General features: G+C 56.7%; 1 protein-coding gene across 1 annotated transcript in view; it reads left to right on the plus strand.

Moving 5' to 3' along the window:
* Positions 1-1,020: 1,020 nt before the first annotated feature.
* Positions 1,021-15,068, plus strand: part of SIM2 (SIM bHLH transcription factor 2) — a gene marked incomplete at its 3' end in the record, with an annotated part of 60,144 nt that continues 46,096 nt past the window's right edge. The window contains exons 1-3 of the mRNA XM_082009406.1: positions 1,021-3,054; positions 11,771-11,853; positions 14,871-14,960. Coding sequence (XP_081865532.1) covers positions 2,880-3,054; positions 11,771-11,853; positions 14,871-14,960 — 348 coding nt within the window. The 5' untranslated portion in view covers positions 1,021-2,879. The remainder of the gene's footprint in view (positions 3,055-11,770; positions 11,854-14,870; positions 14,961-15,068) is intronic.

Genomic DNA, 15,068 nt, shown 5'->3' on the forward strand with positions numbered 1-15,068 from the left:
CCGGGGATTAATATTAAGGACCGGCGCGTTGTGCTTTGCAAATGGGCGATCCCATCCCCCTCGGCGCCCCCCGCCGTGTCCGCGGCTGTGGAGCCGCGTCTCGCCGGGCGCTGCCCGCCGCGCTGCTCTTGTCCCTCCTTCGCACCCAGCGAGGCTTTCTCCTCGCCGCTTCGGTCGCCGGCTGCAGCCCAGCTCCCCGCGGCACGGACGGGAACGTGGTTGCGGCCACGCGTGTCAGTGCGCAGCCGGCCCGCGGGACGTCTTTTTGCAAGGGGCGCTGGGCAGGGCCGCTTCCCCGTGGGGGTGGGTGTATGTAGGTGCGCGTGTGTGTGTGTCCACGACTGTGCCCGTCGCCGCAGCGCGGCGGGACCCTCGGAGCCAGTCCCGTGGGGTCGGGGCCGCGTCAAAGCCAGGCCAGCCACGGCGCCGTCCTGTTCCCCGGGACGCGACGCTGGCGGGTACGGGGGGACCCGGGCATCTCTCTTGTTTAGAGGCCGCTTTGGCAACCTCTGCAAAGGTGGCCCCGAGCCCTGCGCGGTGACATCCCTGTGAGCGCCTTGTCCCTCCGGCTCTGCCCACGCCGCGGTGCGTGGGGCCGCCGCCGGGTCTCCGCCGCAGGGAAGGAGGGAAGGAGGGGAAGGGGGGGGGGCGGGGGGCGCCGGCAAAGCCCGGGGCCTCAGGGAGTTTCTTCACCTTCCCCCGGAGAGCTTTTTCGGCGGCTGCGGAGCTAAGCCCTGGTCATCGGCGTCCCGATGTACACATACATAGGCACACGCGTAATGTGTATACACAATGTATGGAATGTGTAGATATAGTATAAATTCGTGCTATATATGCACGTATATCTATGAGATATATGTATAGGATAGACACACACATATGTATGTGTGTGCAGGTACATTTCCTCCCTTTTATCCCGTGCAAAAACAAGAGGGGAAAGTGTTCGGGTGAATTAATGGCGGTGCAGTAGGTCTGGTGAGATGGAGGGCCCGCGCTTGTCGCGGCCCCACGTATGTCCGTGCCCCGGCCCCCGCCGGCAGCGGGGTGCCGGGTGGGGGTACGAGGGCCCCCCTCAGCGCCGCGGGGTCACGGCCGGTGCAGCAAGCGGGTACGTGAGCGACGGCAGGTTATAGGGCCAGGGGGCCGCGGGTCTCCGCCGGCGCTCCGCGGCCGCTTAGGGGGCGCGGGGGGAGCGGGCTTGGGCTGCCGCAGCAAAGGGCTCCCGCCCCCGGCTCCCCCCGCCGCGGCCTCCCGTCCCATGGCAAGTGCTAATTGCGGCTCTTTCCTTGCTCCCCTGTATTTGGGTCCCTCGGAGGGCGCTGCGCGGGAGGACACGTCACGGATACATTATCCCCTCCCCTCTTGAGGCTCTCCTGGCTTTCTGCAGCCTTTGCTAAAGAATTAACCGAGGGGTCCACTTCAGCGCTCCTCCTGCCCCTGGGAAAAAAGAAAAAAAAAAAAGGAGGGAAAGAAAAAAATAAGCGGAGATATCGGTGCTTTCAAGGCGAGGAGCGTGGCGGCTAGGATTTCCGAGAGGAGGGGAATTTTACCTTCAATCCTTGCCGTATGGTGAGGATCGCTGCTCCTTGCGGGAGGTGAATGTAGCAAACCCTCCCTTCGCCTTTGAAAGGCATGTCTATGCGAAAGAGCCTCGCTTTGCTCTTTAAATACGTGACAAATAATAATAATTAAAAAAAGGAAACAATTCCTGATCTTGCAAATTCCTTTTCTTTAAAAGGAGGGGGGGGGTGGAAAAGAAACCAATAAATAAACCCAACAAAATCAAAGCCGCGCCTTTGCCAGCGCTCGGACTTGTTTGGAAAGAGGCAACGCTGAAGTGGCACTGGTCCCGAGGAAAACGGATCCTTTAATTTGACTCCGCATGAGAACCACATTTGGAGCTGGGCGCAGCGGCTGGAGCGGCGGGAGCAGCCCCGCCGCCAGCCGCCCCCGGTGCCTGCCGCCCCGCCGCCAGCCCGGCCCCGCCGCCGCCCCGCCGGGCCGGGCGCCCCCCGCACCCCGGCGCTGAAGCAGCCCCTCGGGGACAGGGGAAAGCGTCTTTCTGCCGCACGACACGTCGCCGCCCGCCGAGAGGGAAGCGTTCTGAAGGACATGCCAGCTTGTGATTTCGGAGCACTCCAGCCCACCGCTCCCCCCGCACCGGCTTTGACTGTCGTTTAGCGGGGGGCTGCCTCGCCGGCTCGTCGTCTCCTCGGCAGCTCGGTCTCCGGGACCAGATCGTTTTGCACTTCGTTAAACGAGCAGCGCGGTCTCTCCTTTCCTTTCTTTCTTTTTTTTTTTCTTCCCCTTTTTCAAGAGACAAAGTGTCCAAAAATGGTTCAGCCTGTTTAGCCCAATGATTTCTTGCGTGGACGGTCTATTTTTAATACTTTTTTATTATTATTCTTATTTTTGGACGGGGAAGGATTGAGTAGAAGAAATCCTTCAGTGAAGGAAACACAGTGATTTGCTCCCCGTTGAGGAGAAGACCCGATTCCCGCTGCAAACAGAGGACGGTGGTTCGTGTAGGTCTTTCAGTCTCGGTTTCGAAGCGCTAGATATTGCAGGCTCAGAGCAGAACTGCCTTCTCCCGAGCGGCTTGCCTGGTTGTGGCTCAGAGATCGCCTCCCCCCTCCTCGCACCATTTCTGTTGCTGTTGTTTTTGTTTGGTTGGTTTGGCTTTTTTTTTTTTCCCCTCCCCTTTTCCCCTTTTTTTCTTCCCTTTTATCATTTTTTAATTATTATTTGATTTGATTTGGGTGAATTCCCTCCCTTCCTTAAACGAAAATACTAACTCTGAAGCTGAAATCCATGCTCCCTGCAATTCGGAAGAATCGGGTCTAATATGCCAGTGTCATCTTCGCCTTGCAGTAGTCGCGATGAAGGAAAAATCCAAGAACGCGGCAAAGACTAGACGGGAAAAAGAAAATGGAGAATTCTACGAATTGGCCAAACTCCTGCCCCTGCCCTCGGCCATCACCTCTCAGCTGGACAAGGCGTCCATCATCCGCCTCACCACCAGCTACCTGAAAATGCGAGCCGTCTTCCCCGAAGGTAACCACCCCAAGGGGTGCACCACGTACCCCGGGACGACTCCGCATCGCCGCTACGTCCCGGGAGGAAGCGAGGGGGGGATATGTTTGCAGGGGGCCCGGCATCGGGTGGCAAACGAGGGTGGAAAAGCCGCCGGGGCTGGAAAGCAGCCCGCTCACCCGGGAAGGGGAGGCAGCGCTTGCGCTGCCCGAAAGCCGCGGCTTTGCCGCTGGGGTGCCGTGCGGAGGGTGGGCTGCAAGGAGCAGCTCTGCTCCTCTGGGGCCCAAACCCGAAAACAGCTTGTCGCAGCCTCGCCTTAGGAAGAGGAGCCACCCCCCTCCGCATTGCCCCCACGGGTACGGGCTGCGCGGGGAGACGGGCGGGCTGCGGCGGAGGGGCAGAGCCGCTTGGTTAGCCTTGGTTAGACCTTCTCCCTTTCGCCCCCCGCCTCCTCTGCTGCCCCATGTGCTCCGTCTGCTCGCGGAGGGGACTCGGCACGGCCTCGCGGGGAGGGGTGTGTGTGGAAATAGCATGGGTGTTCTTATTAATTACTATTATTTTGGTTTGTTTGGACTCTTCTGGAGGTAGGGAAGCAGGCTGGGAAATCAGGCGCGTTGGCTTCTCAGCGAGGCTCTCCCGCTTTCCCCTGGGGCTGAGGAGAGCGGGGAGGGCCACTCCGAGACCAAACTGGCCCCCCCAGGCGAGGCCGGGACCCCGCTGCTCCCCGGCGGCGGCCGTGCGGGGCCGCGGTGGCTCCTGCAGCTCCCTCTCTCTCTCCTTCCCTCGGGGGTGTGGATAAAAAACCCATACACACCCCCGCCCCGGCCAGCCTCGCACCTACCCCCCGAGCGTGAAAGGACGCACGGTTGGGGCCGCTGTGGGCGAGGGGAGGCAGCCGGCCGACCGGCGTGGGGAGTCGTCGGCCGCCCGTCCTTTCCGTGCCGCCGCTGAGCTGATGGGACGCGTGAAATGAAAGGCTGGTCCGTGTCTGCGGATGGCTAAATAAAGCCCAGCTCCCTCCTTTGTCATTTGTTTGTGCCTCTCCGGACGGGGAGGTGGGGTGTGTATGAAGGAATTAGCAAATTCCGAAGTGGAAGGTCTGCTGTCCGTTGAGGTTTCTAAGGAGCTTTATTAAAAGCCTGCAAATTAAAAATAAATAAATAAAATATGAGGGGAGGGGGCGGGAAAAAAACAAAACAAACAAAACCGCAAAACACTCCCAAACCGAGAAAAGCTTACCGTTATGGCCATCTAATCCAGTAATTTCGAGAGCAAGTACTAGCCGTGCCAGGGACAGCCGGGGTTCCCGGAGCGTGGGATCCCCAGGCACGCCGAGCAGGGGGAGCCAGGGGCAGCGAGGCGCTGCCCCGCTGCAATTTCCAGCCATTATCCCCCATCGGGAAACTTCCCGATGAGAAACATCGCGTCGTAATTTCGGGGGGCCGCTCTCCGGACCTTGCTGAGGGGAACGTGCCCCCCCCGCCCGCCCCAGTGGCTTTGATTTAGGAGGGAAGGAAAGTGGCACGTTTCGAGATGCTGCCGAATGTGTCCCCGCTTTTCCAGCCCTACTGATCCTCGAGAGAAACAAGACGACCCCGAGAGCAGGTTTATACCCACAGCTCGGGTGTGTTTTATGTGTCTGTCTTCCTTAAACAGGCCGGGCGTGCGCTCCTGCACACTCTGCTTATTAAGAGCAACGTTTAAATGCATACAGCAAATTCCTGATCTTTCATCGTCTTAAGTACGGATGGAAATACATTTAAAACCAAAGCTTTGCATCCAGGGATGACAGGCCGGGAGAAGAACCTCCTCCGGCCCTGAGCCTTGCGGTTTAGGGTGGAGGGAAGAGGGGGAGCCGGAGAGAGGCGGCCGCGGGCAGTGCCCGCTCCCCCGCCGGCGGCACTAGGGTGTTTGGTGCCGGGGAGGGTGGGCTGCCCGGCGGCACACGGTTCCGCATTACCCTGGCTTCCCTTTCCCTCAGGATTTGCCTCAGGAAGGAGGGAGTCTTCTCCCCTCCCCGCCCCCCCCCAACATGCCGGGCTGGTGGTTTCCAGTTAGCTTTACTGGGAAGGCAGGGTGTTGAAGCGCAACAGCCCGAGAGGGCTGCCCGGCAAGGCATCTTAAATTCTGAGGGAATGCTGGACCCGAGGAGTGTGGGGGACCCACCTCCGAGGTCCTGGTGCTTGAAATAGAGGTGAGCACACGACAGGATCCCTTCACGCCACACCCGCTACCCCAGGAGTCGTCCCCGAAGAGGCTGCGGCCGCGGGTCCAGCGGCCCGGGCCGCCCCGGCCATCACGGTGGCATCACCTTCGTAAGGCTCAGGGGAGTTTAATTCTTCCAGCCCGCGGTGGCGGGGCGGGGCGGAGGGGACACACAGGCCTGAGACGCCTCTAGCATGTGTGCTAGGCCCGGGATAGCTGCAGCCAGCGTCATCAGAAACGTTGTCCAGCTATAAAACTGGCTTCCAGCTCTGTCTAGACTGGAGGGGAAGAGAGAGAGGGGGGGCTGTGTTTTTAAAAACTCCGGTGAATGCCTTGTCCCCCCCTTTCCCCCCCGTTTTATTCCCAAAGCGAGCTGACACATAGTTCAGGCAAAGTTTGAGACCCTCACCGAGGTGTCTGGTCCCACAAGAGCTTCGACAAGGTTTGTAAGGGTGTTCCAGACGGGTCTCCCCCTGCTCAGCCTGTCCAGGGTTTTCCCGAAGATGCAGATTTTAGGCTGAACTCACAGATCCCCCCACGGAGGGGCCCGATCAGGCTCGAAGAAGTGGGAGCAAAAGCAGATTTTTCTTGCAGCTCCGTTCTCCCCTCATGGCGCAAGCCCTGGAAGGCACAGTTTTGTGCTCCCATGTCGCAGATTTTGCCGTGCGGTTTCGCTCTGACATTCAGATTCATGAATTACAGTCCAGGAGACGGCAACCTACAGCCTCCCCCGCGCTCCCGCTCTCTAAGATCGTCTTCTCTTGTGTTTTGATTTTTTGCCAAGGCATTTATTACTGCAGAACAAAAATACGCCACGGGACTTCTTCTTCTGTCTTGACTGTCAGTAATTTTCTTTTTTTTTTTTTTTTCTTTCTCCTAAAACTGAGCGAATGAAAGAAAGAGATGCGGGGGAAAAAAAATCGCGTTTAAGAACCGCGACTCTCTGCCCCCCGGTTAAATTCTGACCGTCTCCCTCCCCATCCCCGAGGCAGTTTCCAAAACTGACTATAAAGCTGCACATTTATGGATGTTTAAAGCGTAGGGGAACGAGCTAATTAAGTGACCCGAAAGATAATGTGCGCTATACAAAATAATCTGAATAAAATGACTCAGTGATAGATCTTAGACCTGTGCCTTATTGCGAGACGCAGGCAACAGAAATTGCTAGGAGCACATAGAGTTTTCGTTCCCTATTTAAATGTGGCCATGAACGTATATGTTAAGAAAGCCAAGGCGGATTGCAACGGTTTCGTCTAATTTTCACACGCACTCGGAAGAGGTTCATTAATTACTTAATTAATTAAATAAATGAATAAATAAAGCCCGAACCCGCGGCGTGAGTAATCCCTCTACGAAATGCCTCTTATTTTAATAACCGCTAACAGTGGCATTAAAGGTCTTACTAAAACCGAAGCGCCGTTCGGGCTCCCCCGGAGCTGCGCGGCTGTTCCCAGGCGGCGGGAGCCCCGCGAGGACGGGCGGCGGGGTCGCTCCGGTCTCTCCCACCAGTCGAGGAGGGAGGCGGGGAGAGGATCAAGGCCGTGGTGGCTGTGGCTCTGCCCGGGACCTCGCTGCTTGCTGTGCGCCCGCCTTCGGGCCTGTTAGCACGATCTGATGTTTCTGGCTGGCCGGGAAGGGCCGGGTTTGCGTTTGTCCTGGAGGGGTTTTTTGTTGTTTTTCCCTCTGGGACTTGGCTTTTTTTTTTTTTCTTTTTCTTTCTTTTTTTTTTTGTTTTTTTTTTTTTTTAAAACTAAAGTCTAGATCGCTACATCCGTCGCTCCCATCGCCCAGCACTCGGCCGCCCTTCCAGCCGGTGACGCCGGAGCCCGCAGAGAGGAGGCGGGCGGGCCGAAGTTTAAGCTAATGTAGCCCCGCTCCTTCCCAAAGCGACCCTGGCGTGGGAGCCCCCCACCCCGAGCAGAGGTTACCCCCGCCCGCACCGGGGGCTCCCCGTCGGCTCCGGGTCCGTCTCGGCCCCGCCTGCCAAAGCGGTGCAATCCCCTGTTGCCGCCGGGGTTGAGACACCTAGCCACCCCCCCTCCCCGCTGCAGACGGGGCTTAGAGCAAGATGTCAGCTCTGCCCCTCGTCCAGAGCCCCGCTGTCTCCCCCCCCGTCACGGACTGACAGGCCACCCCCTCTCCATCCCACCCTGGGCCTCGTCTAAACGAGGGAGCCAACGCTAGACGGAGGGCAGGGGCCGCCGCCGCCCCGTCCCCCCGGTAATTTCTCCGTTGTTCTCCCGGCGGAGGGAGGTACAACCGCGCTGGAGGGGGGAAATCCCCCGGGAAAATCCCGGCGCTTGGGGGTGACTCCCTTGGGAGGGATGGCTGCTGAGTATTGCGGGGGGACCGGGGAGCCGGGAACGGCGCAGTAGGCACAAAGGAAATACTCCGTGTTACAGGGCAATCCGATACTCGGCATAATGCATCGCTAAGTAATTCTTTTAGCAGGATCCCAAGTAGAAAAGCTACCGGGCTTTCAAGTGTGTGTGTGTACGAATTTATATCTTTGGAAAGCAAAGATGGGAGTTGTTCCCAAATATTTCTAGGTCTTAGTACAGTTTAACTCGCCCCCCTTTCCCCTGGAAAATGGGAAATAGTACAAAAAGTGAATGTTGATGTACGTTGAAAAACAGCCAGAGATGTCAAGAGGTGGTGGGGATACATCGTGCCCGGGTTTGCCGAAGGGAGGGGGGCGCGTTCATATGAGACCCCCACACACAAGGTCTTTCAGCCGTAAAATAGCACGTACTTTGGGGTGTCCGTGTCAAACCCGCTCTCTGCCTCTGGGACGCAACATGCCACAACTGCTGTTTAGGGCCGGTTATTTCCCCCTTAGCGTTGCCTGCCAGACACCCCACTGTGCCCGTCCTGCCCTCCCAGCACGGTCCTAGTCCTGGTCCCGGTGGGGACTGGAACCAGCGGTCGTTACAGACACCAGTAAATGGAGGGCAAGCAAGGAGAGCGGCTCATCTCACCCATCTTTGCCGGCGGCGGGATGCCAGGAAAGAGGTTTGCGCCTGGGACCGGCGAAGCCACCCTCCCCGCCGGCAGCTTTCCGCCGTGCCAGCTCCTGCTCGCCGGGGCGGTCCCCGCCGCTGAGCCCAGCTCCCCGGGCTTCCCGCTACCGGCAGCGCCCGGAGCCGCCCCAAACCGCCGGCTGTAGGGGATCCCCCACCCTCTAGCATGGCAAAGCGGGGCAGGCTACCCCCACGGGTGTCCCCGGCATTTGCGGGGAAGGATGCGCCCTTTACCCGCTCGCTCGCAGGCAAATCGCTCTCTGGGCCACCTGGCCACTCGTGCTGCAGTGAGCATTTTTAAAGGTTTCCTTCCAAATGACCCGTCTGGCGACGCACCGGCTGCACCACCGTGCCAGAGACCCTGCAGCCTCCCCCCACCGGAGAGCCCTTCCCCCGGTCGGGGCCACCCCGGTAAACTCCCACGGCGTGTAAGGGATGTAGGAAACTTTGAGCTTTGTATCGGCAGCTCTTTTGGCCTGGCTCCAGCCCAGTGAGCGAAAACGCGCGTTATTTACTGGCTGGGCAGGAGCGGTTCCTCTTGAGTCTATTGCATCCATATGTGTACAGGACGTAATGCAGCGCGTTCGCAAATCTCTCGAAAGAGAAGTTAATGGGCGTTAGTCCTTTATCTGAACGTCAGGTTTTATTCGTTTCGTTTCCACCTTTAAAGCGATCCGCCGGTGGATTAAATGATAAAATCATCGGCTTTAAAGTAAGCTTAGACGAATGCCAGCCTGATCCACCAAACGCATTTACCTTTGGTGCGAGGTCGTAATTGCAACTCCAATTGGGAATTTCAAAAGGAACAAATCTGCGAAGTGACTTTTTTGGGGGGAGGGTTTTGGTTGTTTTTATTTTTAGTCTGGGTTAGGAAAGAACCTCACAAATAGTGGAGGTTTGGGGGATGCCGTGACACTGTACCTGGCCAGCCGTAACGGGCAGGACGGAGCAGATTGCCACGCACGGGTGCGGCAGAGACACGGTTCGTTCTCGAAGAGCTTCTTCGTGAGTGGCTTTAAGAGTAAATCTGCTCCGTCCTTCGGAAAGTCTGGGCTCGTTTCAGGACAAGTTTTACATCCCTGTGCGTAACCCTCTTTTGTAGAGTTACAATCCCACGTTTCGAGATTTGCAATTAGTTAAATCGAACTACGGGCAAGCAGCGCAGAGCCAGGACCGACTCTGTGGTTTGCATTTGTTACCGCCTCGGGAAAGAGACTGCAGGAGGTCCCTGCCACCCTCAGGATCTCCGCCCCAGGGGAAGCAGCCTTTCAGCAGGAGGAACACTGACGGCTCCCTGCAAGTTTAGGAGCTTTCTCCAAACTGTGAATTGGGAAACGGCGGTAGAAAAGTGCGGCTTTTCGTTTGGCTCTTCCAAACAAATCTCCCAATGCGTGGCCAAGCGCTTCTCTCAGCCAAGGGAAGGTGTCCTTCCTCTACCCACGAGGGAGCGCAGCCGCACAGCGTGCACTTCTGGGGGGCGGCTTGGGGACAGCCTCTGGGACAGCCGGAGCGACTGACACGGGGCAGGGAGACAGACACATCTTTTTGGGGCTGACCTTGGCTGCTGCTACCGCCTTGCGACGGCCGAAAGGAGGTGTCAGGGCCGGCCAAGGTCCCCAGGGTACCCTGGCCTGGTGCTGGGAGCCGGAGGCGTGGGGCCGGGGGCCGCCGGCACCGGGAGCAGTGGGACTCGGGGGGAGGCACGGCGGGCAGCCGCTCTTCGCCACGCGTCCCCTCCGCCGCTCCCCCAGCCCTCCAGTGGAAGATCCTCTCCACCCCAAGGGGCGGCCCAAGAGCGGGGAGAAACGCTTCCATCGTTTCTAGACCAGGGCTACCTGCGGGGGCTCGGCCAAAAGGGTGCGCGGATGCTGGAGGACTTCAGGCGGGGCGTTTAGAAACCCAAAGCCGGACCTGAGGGGAGGGCTGCCAGTTTCTCCTCCCTCCCGTAACGGAGCCGAGCGGGGCTGCAGCGGCCTTTGCGCCCGCAAGCTTGCGGCGGGAGGTTTCTTTGAAAGCACCCGGGCGGTGAGAGGGCACCGGAGGAAAACGCGGCGCTCAGTTTCACGGCTGCACATCAGTTCGCGGCGATACTGAAGGGTTACCCGGGCTGAAGGGCCGCAGGGCTGTGCGTCCATCGCGCGTGGGTGCCCACGCGAAACGCTACAGACGGGGATCCCCATGGCCCCCTGCCGCAGCGAGCCGGGGCGCTTGCAGAGCCCGCATGGCCGAGGCCCGGCAGCCCGCATCGCCGGGCTGGTAGCACTGAGCGCCCGCGCCTCCCACCCGCCACCGGACCTTCCCTCTCGGCTGCAGGCAAGCACGAGCAGGAGCACCCTTTCGAGCTCCGTGGCCTCTCAGGAGCTGTGCGGCAGCCCCGAAGGCTTAAGCTTTCTTTTCTCTCAAAAAAGGAAGCACTAAACGGATGCTCGTGCCCTCCCTCCGTGCGCTCTTTGCGTGCGATGGCACACGGCAGAGACTGCCGTCAGGTGCCTCCTCGGTTGGCACGGGCGGTGGTCTCAGTGCCTCCGGGGAGCCGGTGCGCACGTTCTTTGCATGGAAGAAATGAAAAACAAACCCCAGACCTGCCCAAGTTCCCCCCACTCCCTTCACCGGACAGCTCCATCCATAACATTCCGCTGCCACCGAGGCGGCGCCAGGCGCAGGGGCTGCCCCCCCGGCCCGCGCTGGGGCGGAGCGGCGGGGCCGCGTCGGACCTGACGGGTCACCGGGACCGGGGCTGGGCCGGGCGGGGGCTGGGGGGGCGAAACTGTGCAAATCCCTCGTTCTCGTGCGGGCGCAGGGTGAAAGGACCGTCGGGGCGGTTTCTCCCCGACCGACCTCCGGCCCTCTTTAACCTCCTCAGCACCCTGCCCAGCCGGGGCCCGCCTCGGCCAGCGTGGAGGTCGAAGGCACCGACACCTCCGGGCAAACCACGCTCCTGCCCAACCCGCCGGCCGGAGGCAGGCTCGCGGCCGGGTGTCACTCATGGCCGGGGCAGTGATTGCAGACAGGCGAGTGTTTCACAGCTTCTTGTGCCTTCCGTGTGGGAACTCCCCCGCTGGGCGCCAAGTGCCCTGGGGCTGTGCCGGGCAACACTGCGGGCCTGGGGCCGTCAGTGTGTGGTCAGTCTTCCCCCATTCCGGCCACAGGGGAAGGGGGGACGGGGACGGTGCTACCAGCAGGACGGTGCCAGCATGGCGGGCGAGGGGGGGCGGTTGGGGCAGGCGCCTCCCTGGGGGCGCGCTGGAGGGCAGGCGGCTCTCGGAGGAGGGAGAACACGTCTTCGGGGGTGCCCTGGCCCTCCAGAAAAAGAGCAATTCCCTTGCTACGTGTGTATGTGGAAGGAACTCAGCCTTTCCCACCTCCCGAGCCCCAACGTCGCGGCCTGGCCTGCTCCCCGCGGGAGAAGACGGGGAGAGCGGGCGGCTTGCGGGTAGCGCGGGTCCCGCCGGGGAGGCAGGGCCGGCCCGGCTCCCCTTCCCGCTCTAATCAGCTCCCTGGTTCCCTTGCAGGTCTGGGCGACGCCTGGGGACAGCCGAGCAGGATAGGGCCCTTGGATAACGTGGCCAAGGAGCTCGGATCCCATCTGCTTCAGGTAGTGGAAGCCTTCCTCCTCTCGTACGCGCTGCGCATCGGAAGCCTGGTGTTGCGGTGTGATCAGCCTTCCGCCTCTCCTCCTTCTTCTCCGCCTCCTCTACCCCGCACGACCAGAGGAGCCTGGGTGAAGCCTTCCTCTTACTCCCGAGCCTCACACCGGCCGGGAGAGGAGAAAAACCGAGACACCAACCACTTCCAATTATTTTTGTTTGTTTGTTTGTTTTCGCCTTTGATATTAGTTGAAGTAACAGTTTACCGTAGCACGAATTGGCTTTCTGTGCACGCAAAGCGTCTCCCAGCCGTAAAAGCGATAATCAGAGGCCCTCAGAGCTGCTGGGGGTGTCCCACTCGGCGAGCGGCAACGGGGAACGCCCTTAGGGGTGTTCGGAGGGGTGCCGGACATCGGGGGTCGTCGTTCTCCGCCGGAGGCTCGGGAGGGGAAACCTGTACGAGAGCGAAGAGGGCTCCTGCGGCGCGGGGTGGGCATCTGGGTTAGATCTCCCGTGGACGTTAGCACCTGAAAGTACCGTTGTTCACAATCCCGTTGATCTGCTCTGGAATTCCTCTGAATTCCCCCCCTGCGCAGGAGAGTTTAGGAAGTCGTAGCTGGGGCGTGTGTGCCAGCCGAAGGGGGAAAAAAAAAAAAAAATTACGCTTAGCTCCATTTTTTTATATGTGAACTTAATACAGTAAGGGGTTCCCCCCGCCCAATTTTAAAGACCTAGTAAACCGTAATCGTTTAACGGCCGTTTTTATTGTGGGAGGTTAATTCCTGGTCACAGAGCTGGAGCTGTTCTAACTGTTCGCTCGGCTGGGGAGAAAACCCTCAACAGAAACTTTGTTTGGGGTCTGTGGCCACTTCCCCCCCGCCGGCTCGCCCAGGAGGGCTGGCCCACCTTTATCCCCGCCGGCCGGTGGCGTTCGGGGCGAGCCCCGGCCGTTGGGCCCCGAGCACCCGCCTCGCGCCCCGGCCGTTGGGCCCCCAACGCCCGCCTCGCGCCCCGGCCGTTGGGCTCGGCCGGAGGGCCGTGCGTAGCCCCCTCAGGTGGTCGCCGTTCTCCGAAGGCTCAGGCAAGCCGCCTTCTCCGGGGGAGGTAGAGGCGGGCGGGCAGGGCGGGCTGGCTGGGAAAGCCGTGCGAGCTGGTCCGGCGTTTGGAACGCCGCGCACTTGGTCGCTTATTTGAGACTGCAGCCGTGCAAAGTATCACCCGTTCTCCCGAAGTAAAACGAGGGCACGCTTTCGGTCGAGTGATTTGAAGCATGCGTTCCTGACGGCATGTAGTAAATGGAAATCGATAAAAGTTCGAAATTAGCTCATGCGGTGGTATTCCCAGCCTTGAAAATTCTGTTTTGAGTAGGTGATGGCTTACCAGCCATTTCAGAACCACCGGTCTACCTAGAAAGTACATATCTAGTTAGACCATAAAAATAATTTTTGTTACACTTGCTCCTCCTCCCTGTTAGCTATTTCACATTTTGTCCGGCATTAAATGAACTTAAGTAACATTATATGCTAATTACCTGTAATACTAATTTTACAGTTCAGTCATTTCTGCATTATGAATGCTGGACATTTTCATAAAACCACATTTTCTGTAAACTTTTTAAAGGGTTCTGAGACTGAAACCTTACATGTGAAGTTTCAGCTTCAATATGCTTTTCTGTATAGGAAAGTTAAGAGACCTACTGCACCATATAATGCCGTAATGGAAGCATTGACACGGTTTTAGTTACGATACTGGGCAGAGCAACTGCAAGATGACAGTGTTTAAAAGCAGAGTTATGGCTAAGGATGCAATAATTTATTTCCCATTTTAATACTTCTACAAAATTCAATTTATGTTCCAAAAAAGAAAAAAAGGTAAAGGCAAAGAGTAATCTGGTTTCAATTACATGCTGTAGAATCGTTAGTAGGCCAGAGAATAATTTGGAGTATTTTCTTATTGGGGCAGCACTGTAAGAACATGAAGCATACAGAATTTTATTGCTTCTCTCCTGGTTCAGTAACTTAAAAGATGAATTAAAACAGGCATTTGTTTTATCTGTGTACTGTAAACACTTTTTTTTTCCATTCCACTTTTATTTTCCAACGATGTTCATATGTATGTGCTGATCAAGGCTTCCTAAACTCGTTAGAGATAATGGATACTTTTTGACTGAGAATATCAGATAAGTTTGAAAAAAATGCTTCAAATTGGGTACTGAAGAATCAAGGTACCACCAAACTGATTGTATGTCCAAATCATGGCCACTTTTGGTTAACCTGTACCATTTACATAACATTCTTTTTTCTCATATGAATGATATAAGACTAAGTTAAATTTTAGGATTTTTTTCTCACTCAAGTAATATTTACCTTCCAGTTAATAGCCTGTCTGTAAGAATTTGTAGGAGTGGACCTCAGGTTTGCATTACATATTACCAGTAGTTGAGATTCACAAACTGTAGGGACATAGCTTAATGAGCATAAATATGCCTCTTCAAGTGTGATAAAGATTTGAATGCTGATTTATTTTACTTTGTTTTCCTAAGTTTGCATAGCTACATAGCAGAGAGCTCTCTGTTCAGAAAGACATTATTAAAAATACAGTCAAAGAAATTTAAAACATTGCTTACAGTATCATTAAATATATTGCAAATAGTGGTAAGCTGTGTCTGCCAATTATACCATAAAAAATGGCTTGCATAGTACTAGACTTTCCCCTAAGTACCACATAGCTCAGGATTTGTACTAAGTACTAAAATAACCAGAATCAACAGGAGAATGTTAACTTAAAGTGAAGCAGTAAAGCTAGCATCTGTAGGGGGAATGAATTGGATTTCACAATGTGTGCGTGTGTCACAGAGTTTGTAGGAGCAGCATCGGCTAAAGGTTTCTGTTCCTTAAATTTTGTTGCTCTTTGCTGCTGTTGAAGCTGGATAGCAATCTTCCTCCAAAAGACTTCAGAAATTTTTTCACTGTAAATGTTTTAAACAGAGTGCTTGCTTTTTACCCTACATATTTCTCTTTTTCAGACTCTGGATGGCTTTGTTTTTGTGGTAGCATCAGATGGCAAAATAATGTACATCTCAGAAACAGCATCTGTACATCTTGGCTTATCTCAGGTATGAATGGTTTATTCTGTCCATCTGTTAAATATGGATACTGAATTTGGAATCTAGCACGAGTATCTTGCTGTGTGTATAATGTCATTGGGTTTTAGGGGTATCTGA

Source organism: Phaethon aethereus (genome assembly GCF_964289735.1).
Source record: "Phaethon aethereus genome assembly, chromosome: 1".
In the NCBI taxonomy this organism is placed as follows: domain Eukaryota; kingdom Metazoa; phylum Chordata; class Aves; order Phaethontiformes; family Phaethontidae; genus Phaethon; species Phaethon aethereus.